Genomic DNA, 12,085 nt, shown 5'->3' on the forward strand with positions numbered 1-12,085 from the left:
AAAAAAACTGTCACCAACTTAACTGACAAGTACCATTTTTATAATACCAAAGTCAAAATTTTTGATGGTTTTCCATTGATGGATCAATATACCATTAATAATTCCTTCATAAACCCTTAGATTTTTTTACGGTAACCACGACCGTAATGTAGGAATTGGGACTGATTTATGATGGTCCAACACAAGAATAGCAACTTGTTCTGATGGTTTATTTATGTTGAATCACCAGAAATTTCCATCATAGATTCCATCAAATGGTGGAACGATTATGAACCACCATCGCCTCAATGTAGGAATTCAGTCTGATTTATGATGGCCCAACGTAAAAACACAAATATTTTTGATTGTATATTCCTGAGAATCAACAAGAATTGCCATTATGCCATCGTGGAAATGTATAGTTGGAACCATCATGGACTGTTGGTTCATGAGAATCATACTTCTCTTAGTGGTAAACCATCATAGTATAATCTGGGTTCGTTTGAGAAATGCCTATTTCATAAAAATTTTGACATAATTTGTGAAAATTAAAAATTACATTAAAAAATCAACACCAAAATACTGTATGAAAATATTTTCAAAAATCGTCACTTCAAATAAAAATCATTTATGACAAGTAAATTTCTGTATATTTTTCCCCATATAAAAAATATAATTTTGCTTGTGGGCTTAAAATTGCATCCAATTTTAAAATTCCATAAAAATCATTGTCCATAGTTGAATTTCAACTTGAATTTAATAAAAACATACATTTAACAGTAATAGCACAAAAAATTATTTTCATTAAGAGAACATTTTCGACTAGGTCATACAGAAAAAGTTTCACAGAGAAAAAAGTGGTTCATAAAAAATAAAGGTCTGTTAGAATAAATTTACAATAGTGTTTAATATAATGTTCAAATGTTTAGAATAATGTTCGAATTTTGTAAAGTTTACAAAGGGAGACGCACATTGTTTCAATTTAAAAAACTCAGCTAATAAAAAAGTTCGCTTTGATATGGCGTGAGCGACCCAGTAGGTTTACCATATTCCAGTATCTGACCAAACATGTGATACCTTTTCGTAAAAGAGATCTGGCAAAAAAGCTCCTCTTCTTCATAGATTGCAGCAAGAATGGGATTTGCATGAGAACTTGTTTTTTAAAAGTATTTTGTTTTTCATAAAGTTAAATTTGTGAAGGTACTGCTAAACGGTAGTAAATTTACCCCAGACAGACCCCTGATAGTAAGAGGCATTTTCGATCATTGAATATGGAATGATGGAAGTTTGATGGCATATCAAAACTCATGAACACATAATGGAAAATGTTGGATAATGGTGATCATCAAATGATGTTGGACCATCATGAATCGCACTGAAACCATCAAAATGTTTTAATGGGAGCATCAAGAATTTTGTAAAAAAAGACTTACCTTGAGCAAAAGTGGATCAGGTAGAATTTTACAAGCTTTTGAAGAAAATTCATAGATAGCCAGAGACATTCTAGATTCTAGCATTTCTCTGTTTTCACTATTTTCATTACTCTCCAGAGCTTCAAGAAAACACTAAATATAAAGAAAATAAATTATTACATCTCTTGTTAGGTATCTGCTACATTTTCAAATTAATGACGTAATGAAGTTACTAATTTCCCCTGACAAAAATACAACAATAAATTTAAAATAACATTCATTGAAATGATAGGTAACCAAAACTGCTATACTCTGCATCCTCACAAGGGCGCCGGCAGCAGGGTGCAAGGGGGTGCACTTGCACCCCCCTGGCTTTTTTTAAAAACAATTAAAGAGATACAGAAAAACAATCTTGTTATAAAAAAATTTTATCAAAAATATTTTTATTCAAAAGCAAATAATTAAGTAATTATTGATACATAACAATTAAAAAACTGTTTAGTCAAACAAGAATTGTAATCGTCTTGTTAGCTGTCCAAGTGTGTGTATAACTTTTTCAATGAATTCTGAGTCATCTTTGATTCTTTTCTTATGCACACTGAGCATGCACAAACTACTCAATCTATCGTGAGACATTGTAGACCGATTCCATGTTTTGATGTGTCGCAATGTACTAAAAGTGCATTCAATAGTGCATGTAGAAGCTGGAAGAGTTAGGCCAATTTTGATTGTAATTTCTACAACTGGATAAAATGGCGTGGCCTGAAAAACTAAATCGATGTATTCATAAGAATTCGAGGGATTCATAAGAATTTTCTCTATTAAAACGGACAAAAAAAAATTAAGGAATGAAAGTATATGTAATAACAAAACAAAATGAAATAACAGAATATTTGGAAAAAAAAAACAACAAAATTTTTTGCGGTGGGGGGGGGAGTTAGTTCGTTTGAGGGTTGCACCCCCTTTTATATTATTCTGCAGGCACCCTTGCATCCTCATATTTATAGATTTCATTTTAAATTTAAAAAATAGAGTAAAGAAAGAGTTGAAGCTATGAAATAGCTGGAAAAAAATACAAAAGCAAAATATTTTTTCTTTCTTTTTTTCTGCAGAATTATATTCTAAAGATACTTTTCCTGTTAATCCCAAAGGAAAGAATTACTAGTAATTCTTCTGTTCTCATTTCAGAATAAGAAAAATTCACCAATGAATGGCTTGCTTCAACTAGAATTTTAAATTGATAAAATCATAATAAAAAATTTTAAAAAAATATTCTGAAATCATAGAAGTTCAAAAGATAATTCCCTCTAGAAATGATGTTCTTTCTTTCATTTTTTGAAAGAACACCATAATTTTTAAAGAACATGACAAAAACATTTTATATTTTAATAAAATATGACTATGAGTGGGGATTTTGTTACAAATTCAGATATTAGGAACAGGATGAAATTGGGAAGGGGGGGGGGAATCCATTTTAAAAATTAGATTTTTCAATGACCTTAAATCCATGATTTTTTTCCTTTTTTTTTAAATAGTTAAAATCACGTCATTTCATGACTTTCCAGGTGTGCAGATACCATGTAAATAATCAGGTACCTGTAAATAATAACTCACAGCCATCAATCTTTTTTTTCAACTATTACAACCATGGATTTCATGATTTTTAATTACTTTTTTTATTATGATTTTTTTTTACAAAATTTAATAATTTGGTAAAGCTCACAAATAATTTGTGGGTTTTTCTCCCAACAAAATGTGAGAATATCATTCATAATATTAAAATAAAAAATTATTACTTATTCAATTTAAAAAAGTTATATAGTATTTTTTGTAAACACAGCATATTTGTTACTTTCAATTAGTAACATACATGTTTGTTATAAATAAAAGTATCTTGTAGAAAGATATTTGTGCTAGAGAGATTAGTCGCAGATAGCTCGAAAAATTCTGCTACAGGGATGCTGAGTTGAAAATAAAAATTCTAACAACAACAACAAAAAACATGCTCACAGAATGAAAGTGTAATTAAATACATTTATTAAATACATAGTGTAATTAAATACATAATTTAATTGAAGAAAATTTATAGGGTTTAAGCCCATAAATACCCACATTTAAATAGGTACCAATAGGATGGGATACCGACTAGATATTGAACCCACCTACATTTATAATCATAACATGAAATGATCTGTAATTTATTTAAAAAAAAGAAACTTACCTCTTATTTATTAAAAAAAAGAAACTTACCTCTAAATGAGCCAATAACATCTGCAACACATCATTAAGATCGGGGCACATTTTTTTGATACTTTCTGCTAAGTTTTCAAGGCAAGACATGCGCGAGAGGGTCCGAATAGTTTTTGCTTCCATAATGAACTTTGCAATGACTTCGTGCTCGGATACCTGAGAAGCCGCTCTCTCTGTTCTTTCAACAATCATGTCTGAAATTGGAATTTAGTATTAGGCATTAGACTCTTAGAAAAAAAAGAATAGGTATTTTAAGGTTGCACGATTTATCTTCTCTGCCATCATGATTTTCGAAAATCTTTGGATTCGGTAAGACAATGGAATACACTGGCATGGAGAAAAAACAAGATCAGCTGAAACCATGGTAACGGGGAGAGGAATAGTGTGGAGAGTCATCCGGGGATATTTCCGTATCGTGATCTCCAGTGTATTCCATTGTCTTACCGAAAGGTATTACGGTGGAGAAAATCCAAATATTTTCCAAAATCATGGCGGCGGAGAAGATAAATCGTGCAACCTTAAAATACCTATTCTTTTTTTCTAAGAATCTAATATAATCTCGCCAACTATAATCACCAAGAATTGCTTTCTGTGATGTTTTTTTTTTTAAGTTTCTCGAGGGTCACTCCCCGGAATTTTCCAAGACTTGGCATTTATTCTGCCACAGATCAGGATAAGGAAATCTCCTTGGGTGCAGTTTTACATTTTTTAGATAGACAAGGGGGATATTTCCATATCGTGATCTGTCACACCAACTACAATCGCCAAGGTGACAAATAGATTTTAAACTTGAAATTCAAAAAAAAAAAAAAAAAACATGTAGATGTTTGCCCGAGAGTGGCTATGAGTTAGGGAGAGTGCAAGCAACTTTTTTGTCCCTCAATGAAATATATATCCCACAAAAACAAATCGATAATTTGTAAGCTACAAATCATTTGTGGTTGCCCCTTTTTACATGGTGGAAGCTAGAAGACGGGGGCTTGAACTTTGAATGGCGAGAGGACCACTCATCTGGTCAGCAGAAGGGGAGAGAAGGAGTGATAGATTTATGAGAAATTAGAATGTAGAATGCCTTATCTAAACAATTTGCTCTTGTGGAATATAACATTTCTTTCAATTTGTTGTTGAGGGACATCTATTTCATTGAGGTGTGAAAAAGCTGCTAGTTCCAAGCTTGCACTTTCCCGTATACATTTCGAGTTGGTCCCTTTCCAGGGGTCTGTCCAGACATTTTGTGAAAGATCCGTTTTTAGCGAAATTGTGAAAAAATTACTCACATTCTTTCAACCAGGGTCCGCTTTTATGAATTTGTGCAAATAGGGTCCGTTATTGCAAAAAACATTTTTTTTCAAGGAGTTTTTAAATTGCAAAGACATACAAGATTATGCTCAACACTGTAAAATTATAATTAAAAAAATTTAATTTTAAAAAATAAACAACAATTGCTGCTTCTAAATTAGAGATGCAACATACAAGTATTTGATATTTAGCCCATACTGCTGAACGCAGAATATTAATTTCGTACGAACAATGGAATAACCGTCTGCCGAAGACAAAACTTAATTCGTTTACATCCATCTTTCTTGTTTTCTGCCCTAGAAAGGGTTTATTTGATTAACAAAATAATAATGAAGATAAACAAATTTGTAAAGGGTCCGATTAAAAGAAAAATCATTTTGTGAAGGGTCCGTTTTTAAATTAAAATATTTTGTGAAGGGTCCGTTTTTAAGTTAAAATATTTTGTGAAGGGTCCGTTTTTAAGAAAAGATATTTTGTGAATTACCCAAATTTCTTCTAAACAGACCCCTGCTTTCTGTGATGTTTCTTTTTTTAGTTTCTCGCGGGTCGCTGCCTAGAAGTTGCCAAGACTTGGCTCTTATTCTGTCACATATTACGATACGGAAATCTCCCCAAGGCAAGATATGTATATTTGTGGAAATTAAAAAAAAAAAATTATCACAGAAAGGAACATTTTAAGTTGGTTTCTTTCTATTTAGGTTCAGTCCAAAAGTTTTCAAGATTTCGTGGTTATTCTGTCACAGATCACGATACGGAAATCTTTTTACTTTTACAGTGAACGAACATTCTTTTTAACATATTCTGATCATAAAGTTTTTTTTTTTATTCAAAAAGCAGTTCATACTTATAGGAGCAAAACTGATTATACTAAATTTAAGATAGAGTATTCGATAAATCACAGCACATACACATAATTATTTCACCAGAACAGGTAAATCTTACTTCTTAAATATGTCAACACATCGTTCTCAGACTGTTCACCTTCAGCTTGTTCAGATGTATACCTGCAAAAGTCCCAACTTATAAACTGAGATACCAGTTTCCATGATAAACAATGAATATTTGACATCCTCGTATTCTAAATGAAAAAAATAATTTAAATTAATCACGAAAAAAATCATCCAATTCCCTCCACCATTTGAAACACAGAATGTCAACAAACAATAAAGGAAGTAGAAGTTTATTTTTGAAAATTTTAAAGCTCTGTTCCCGTTATATTTGATTCGCTTACACGTAGGGCTGTTGCTTGGCTGACCGCTTTTTTAATAAATAGAGGCATTTGATTGGTCGATTACATCATCGTTTTCATCGTTATCGCTTAATCGTTTTGTCAGGTTTACTAGAATGGCGCTTTTAGCATTTTTGCTTGGCAGAATTTTAATAACGCGCATGCTCAGTTTGATAATTTATTTAAACCAATCGAAGTACTTCGTAGACAATGAATATAGATGCTTATATCCTCTCCATTGCTTGCGTATACTCAAACAAAGACATAAAGATGGAAAGATCAATCACTGTACCAAACAGATGTCAGGGTGAACGAAACATTGGACACATCACTGGTCTCTATTTTTTTTATTTGATTTTCATAAATTGTTATGATAAATAATAACATTCTGTCTCTGTGCCAGAAAAATCTGAACAAATTTTTTTTAAAGATTTATAATTTGTAAATTTTAAATGAAAAAATTAATGTATTTTAAAAAATTGATTTTTATATTGTTCTGAAATTCAAATACTTGAAATAAATATTAAAAAAACAATTTAAGTGCTTATTAAAAATATATAAAAAATATAAAAGTAACTAAAAAATAAATAAAATAATTAAAATAAAATAGAACAGTTTTATAAGCAATCTAAGCTGCCCAAAGCATTTAATTTCATGAAGAACAATAAATTGGAAAATGTTAATAATTGCTGAGATAGAGTCTCATAATTGCCTGTTAGCGTTCAGTTAGTTAGTTATTAAAACTTTTTCATGGTTTTCATTTGTGCGTAATCTAAATTCTAATTATTTTCATTCAAGAAGTCTTTCAAAATATAATTTCATTCCTGTATTTAAATTACAAGTAACTTTGATATCTGGGTGGCCTACAAAAATTCAAAAAAGTACAAAAAAAATTTAGAGCATTTCACAGCATTTACTATTTATCAAAGATGATTAAAAAAAAATTATTGATTATTAAAAAATAATTTTATTGCGATAATCAACATTAAGCTGGAAACCTATTACTATTAAGCAATTTAAAAGACTTTTTCGTGGTTTTCCTTCGCATGTAACACAAATTTGATTACTTTAATTTAATCTTCATTAAAATAAATTATTCTTATAACTTTCATGAATATGATTGTATTCTGATACTTAAATTGTTAATTACTTTGATCTCTGAATTGAATTAAGCATAATAAGGGTGTTCCATTACATTCACAAAATAAAAAAGCTCACACTTTGATTTCTGGGTTGAGTTAATAAGAAGAGCTTTTCGTTCTGTTCAGAAAGATGGTACCCTATCTATTAAGGATAATAACAATGAAAAAATTTTTATCTATAATTTTTACTCCGATACTTAAATTGCAAATTATTTTATTTTATATACCAATAACCGCGATCTGAAAAGCATTTTTGTCTGTTTTTCATAGCGTGTAACGCGAAATTTGATAATTTTAATTTCAATTTAATCTTGATTATAATTAATTATTTTTACAACTTAATTATTTATTAACTTAATTATTTTAACTTAATTTATAATTAATTAATTAAAATAATTAATTAACTTAATTATTTTAACTTAACTTTAATTTATTTATAACTTAATTATTTTTATAAACATAATTATTTTTATAACGTAAATATGGTTTTATTCCGATACTAAAATAGCGAGTTACTTTGATTTTCGGTTAAAAACTACAAAAATTTGAATAACATCTCGTTATAGTCACAAAGAAGTCTCTCAAAGATGCTGAAAAATGATTCATTATAAAAAAAAATTCATTGCGATTACTGAACTTCTAAATGGAATCAAGCCATCTGAAAGATATTTTCGTGGTTTCCCTTCACGTATAATGCAAAATATGATTGTTTTCTCAAATTTTTATTCAAGCAAGGAAGAAAAATATTTATACCATTATTAACCACTCCAAAAACCAGAGTAAATGCTTTATTATAAAACTGATACGTCCAGAATTTGGAATTATGATGAACTTGCCTGTATAATTTGATTCAATAAACTGATTTATTTTCTGCTTCCCTTCTTACCATTATTATTTTTTTTTTTTAAGTGAAAAATGATTCTTCTACATTACTGTTAGAAAATTTGACGGTTCATCAGGTTGTCTTTTGTCAACATCTGAATAAAATTCGAGCAAATAGTATTATATTTGTAATGGCGAAAATATCCAAATGATAAAATAAACATGAACTTTTTTTACAGTGTTAAAATTAAAAAACTTAAGTACTCGGGTTCCTATGATTTTATTATTTTACTAATAACTTATTCTAGTATGTTATATAGAAATATCTGATATATGTTATATTGAAATATCTGATATATGTATTTTGAAATATCTGATATATGTATATTGAAATATCTGATATATCTGGAGAAAAAAAAATTTCTAACCAAATGTTCTTTGAGTCAGGAAGAGACAAAAAATACCTGTTGATTTTTTTGAAATATGCTTTCTATCACAAACGCCTTAAAACTTTGTTCTCGATAAAAATAATTTCAGATGATTTTAATCCTTCATCTCTTATTAACCTCGTTATATCATGCTTTTGATCAAAGTTCAGCAGCGTGTGCGTTCTTTCTCTCCTAAATATTAATTTGATCCCTACACACGTTTTTTATTCCATTACTTATAAGGATTCGTAAAATATATATTAACTGCCCGGATTAGAGAACAACTGAATTATCTTCTTCAAAAATGGCAGTTATTTAATTTAAATTTGATACTTTTGTGTGTGATCATATCTCAGTGTCAACCATATCGGTGTCACGTATCAATGACATCCAATAAAAATCTAACTGTCAATGAACTTAACTGAGGAGAAGGAATTAACTGAATGCTTAATAAAATAAGAGCTTTCTTTGATGATATGTTTTTTAAATTAGTGGTGAAATCGCCTAATAATTATTTTTAAAAATCGTTGCAAGAAAGGTTTGCAAGCGTATTTTTTTTTCAGACTCATGCGAGTTAATTCAAATCAAATAAATATACTATATGTACTCTCTTTTTCTTTCTTCCGGATTCTAACGAATTAAATAGTATTCATACTTATCAAGGTATTTTACAACAAAGTGCTAACATAGTACAAAGGTACATATACTTGTATTGATTTCTGTGTATAGATTTTTTTTTCCTTCTATATTTGCTTTCGGAAATTTAGCTGTATAATATTTTATACCCAATTATGTAATTCTGTTGCGATCGTAATTTTTCTTAGAAAATTATTATTTAGATGATTAGTTGAATATTCATAAAGTACGTTAAGAAGAGGTTTGAAAAAAAAAGTAATCAATATCATGCGTAAATGCTTTGGTTTTTTTTCCTTCTTTTTTTAATAATGTGTTACGTTTGTTTTTTTAAATCATTCATTGCCACTTATTTAATTTAATTACATATAATGTCAGGATAAAAGCATATCTCAGTTTTTACATAAGCACGTGAGAATGTTTTTTTTCATGAAGTTTTCCTGCTGGTTTGTGTTTAGAGTGATAAATATTTGTTTCAAAACTATAATTTATGTATCTGCAACTGTATCTCAGGACTGACGTTTAGCAGTTAATTCAATAACTAGCATTTTATTCAAGTGTTCCACACGCACCCGTAACTCTCTAGAAACTACATTAAGAGGCACTACTCATGCATGTTCGTATCATATGCTAAATGAACACCAGTTATTTATTCTTCTAAGAATATGGTGTTTGTTTTACTTGCAAATTTCAGATCCCCATTTGTAGAGCACCCTGTTGACATGAATGAAATATTGTAAAACTCATATTGAATATAACTGTATGATATATTCTATATAGTGATTAACTCTTCTTTACTTGAATTTTTTTTCTAGTTAGCTAACTCTAGCAGAGATGACTTATGTGTCCTTTTTTTAGAATTGAACCTTTATCAATAATAATGATTTTTTATATGATTGGTCTGGGCATTAAATGAAATAAATATAAGTATATCGATTATCACTAAATGTCAAGTTTACTACGATGTATTGCAAATTTATTCAATTTCTTTTATTCGTTATGCAAGTCAATTTCCTGAAATTTTGAAATTTTTTTTATTCAAATTGACACTATTTAGCGATAAAAAAATCTTTGGATGCATTCTCAGATGTATAAAACAAGCTTTTAAAAATTTTATATAAATTTTACTCAGGTATTTGATAACTTCTTTAATATTTACATGATTTCGTTATAATTTTTTTCTACAAATAACTAATTAATAACTGTTGTTATATTCATTTAGTAAAGTTAATAAACAGTATACGATTTGATAATTAAGAGTTCATTTAGAGCAGAAAACAAAACAGGAATAAATTTAACTTCATCATAGTTATATTCTCTAAACAATAACTGCCTTTTTTTTCCGTAAAAAAATCACTGAATTTTAAAAATAAAACTATTTTTTTTAAGAAAATAAGATCAAGGCAGAAGAGATTAGATAAACAATATATAATTGATTTTAACAAATTAAATTTAGATATTAAAAAAAAAAAAACTTATAAGGATGGAAAATTTCTTTCTGAAATTAGATATTTGCGTAGATAAACTATTCCAGCTTAAAAATTGGGTTTTAACTTCTAAAATAAATTGATATAAATTAATACATTTAGTTATATTTTTTAATCAAACCATTTTATGTAAAATAATATGTTTCTTAAAAATCTAGCAAATCTTTTTCGTGCATAACATGACCCTGTTTAATCATAACGAACAACTGAAAATGTGTTTCGCTCATTATAATTATGTAAAGTCAAGCGTTAAGGCTAAATTAAATACTATATAAAAATATTTAAAAAATTTTCGCTTTTTTTTTAATTGTTATGTCTTTCTGTCTTGTGCATATTCCACAATGTGGTTAAGCACTGATTAATTCATTGTTTGCTTTTTTCAGTCCATACGAAGAAAAGGTATTCTGCTCACATGCTATAAATAAAAAGTGAATTTTGCAATCGTTCTTGAGGCACATTTCAGGATTTAATAAAAAAAACAAAAAAAAACGAGTAACTCCTTAAATTTTCAGCGCAGTACAAAGAACAATAAAAAATACATACTCTAAATATTCCTCTACCGGTAATTTAAGAGTTTACGGTCTTCAGTAACACGGCTGAAAAGGAGACATGAAAACCTTTTTGTAAAGTTATATCACAAAAATTTTACTACATTTTTAATTAATACTAGAAAGACTGAAACTTAGTATTACCTATATTGCACTCTGAAAAAGTATTATTATGCATTCTGAAGGAGTAACTAATGCGTAAAAAAATTAATTTATGTAATTTTCACCCATACTGCCCTTTTACCTATAGTATTTTTACCTATATACCTATATTGCCCAAAAGCAGTCAAAATGATTGCATTCTGAAAGAATGGCTAATGTGTAAAAAAATTTATTTATGTAATTTTTATAATTTTTTATATTATCTACAGTTATATAACAAGCTAATAATAAATATTAAGGGAATAAAAATTACTTCACTTGGGAAAAAAATTTATGCATTATTATTCGTACAATTTTTGAAAATGAAAAAGCGGTCAAAATGACTTCCTTAGGCAATCTAGTGTTAAGTAAGATTTGTATATGCATTTTACACGGCATGAATATTACTTTTTTATGCGCAATGAATCTGAAATAAAGTTAATTAAGTTTTAGTGCTACTTAAAGGGAGAAAGAAAAAAAATTTTTAATTAAGAAATTTTCTACTTTACTATTAAGTTATAGTATAATGTTTAAATTTAGGATACATTTATCCTATTGAATATTAATAGCGGATTGTAAATTTGAGATGTTATAAACTGGTTAAAATCACAGAGCTTAAATTAACTTTGTATATACACAGCGTGCGGTCCTCAAGTTTGATTTATTAGATTTTGCTATTTTTACTAGCACTATTATGCGAATAAAAAGATGTTAGA

At 28.5% G+C, this 12,085-nt stretch overlaps 1 protein-coding gene across 1 annotated transcript in view; it reads right to left on the bottom strand.

The window, feature by feature from the left end:
- LOC107457119 (uncharacterized) overlaps positions 1-6,177 on the bottom strand; it is a 28,434-nt gene extending 22,257 nt beyond the window's left edge. Inside the window, exons 1-3 of the mRNA XM_087150753.1 lie at positions 5,883-6,177; positions 3,642-3,835; positions 1,413-1,544 (exon numbers count right to left, since the gene is read on the bottom strand). Coding sequence (XP_087006879.1) covers positions 1,413-1,544; positions 3,642-3,835; positions 5,883-6,009 — 453 coding nt within the window. The 5' untranslated portion in view covers positions 6,010-6,177. The remainder of the gene's footprint in view (positions 1-1,412; positions 1,545-3,641; positions 3,836-5,882) is intronic.
- Between the last annotated feature and the right edge of the window lie 5,908 nt (positions 6,178-12,085).

This window comes from Parasteatoda tepidariorum, chromosome 9 (genome assembly GCF_982258835.1).
Source record: "Parasteatoda tepidariorum strain Cologne lab strain chromosome 9, Ptep-v5.0, whole genome shotgun sequence".
Classification (NCBI taxonomy): Eukaryota; Metazoa; Arthropoda; class Arachnida; order Araneae; family Theridiidae; genus Parasteatoda; species Parasteatoda tepidariorum.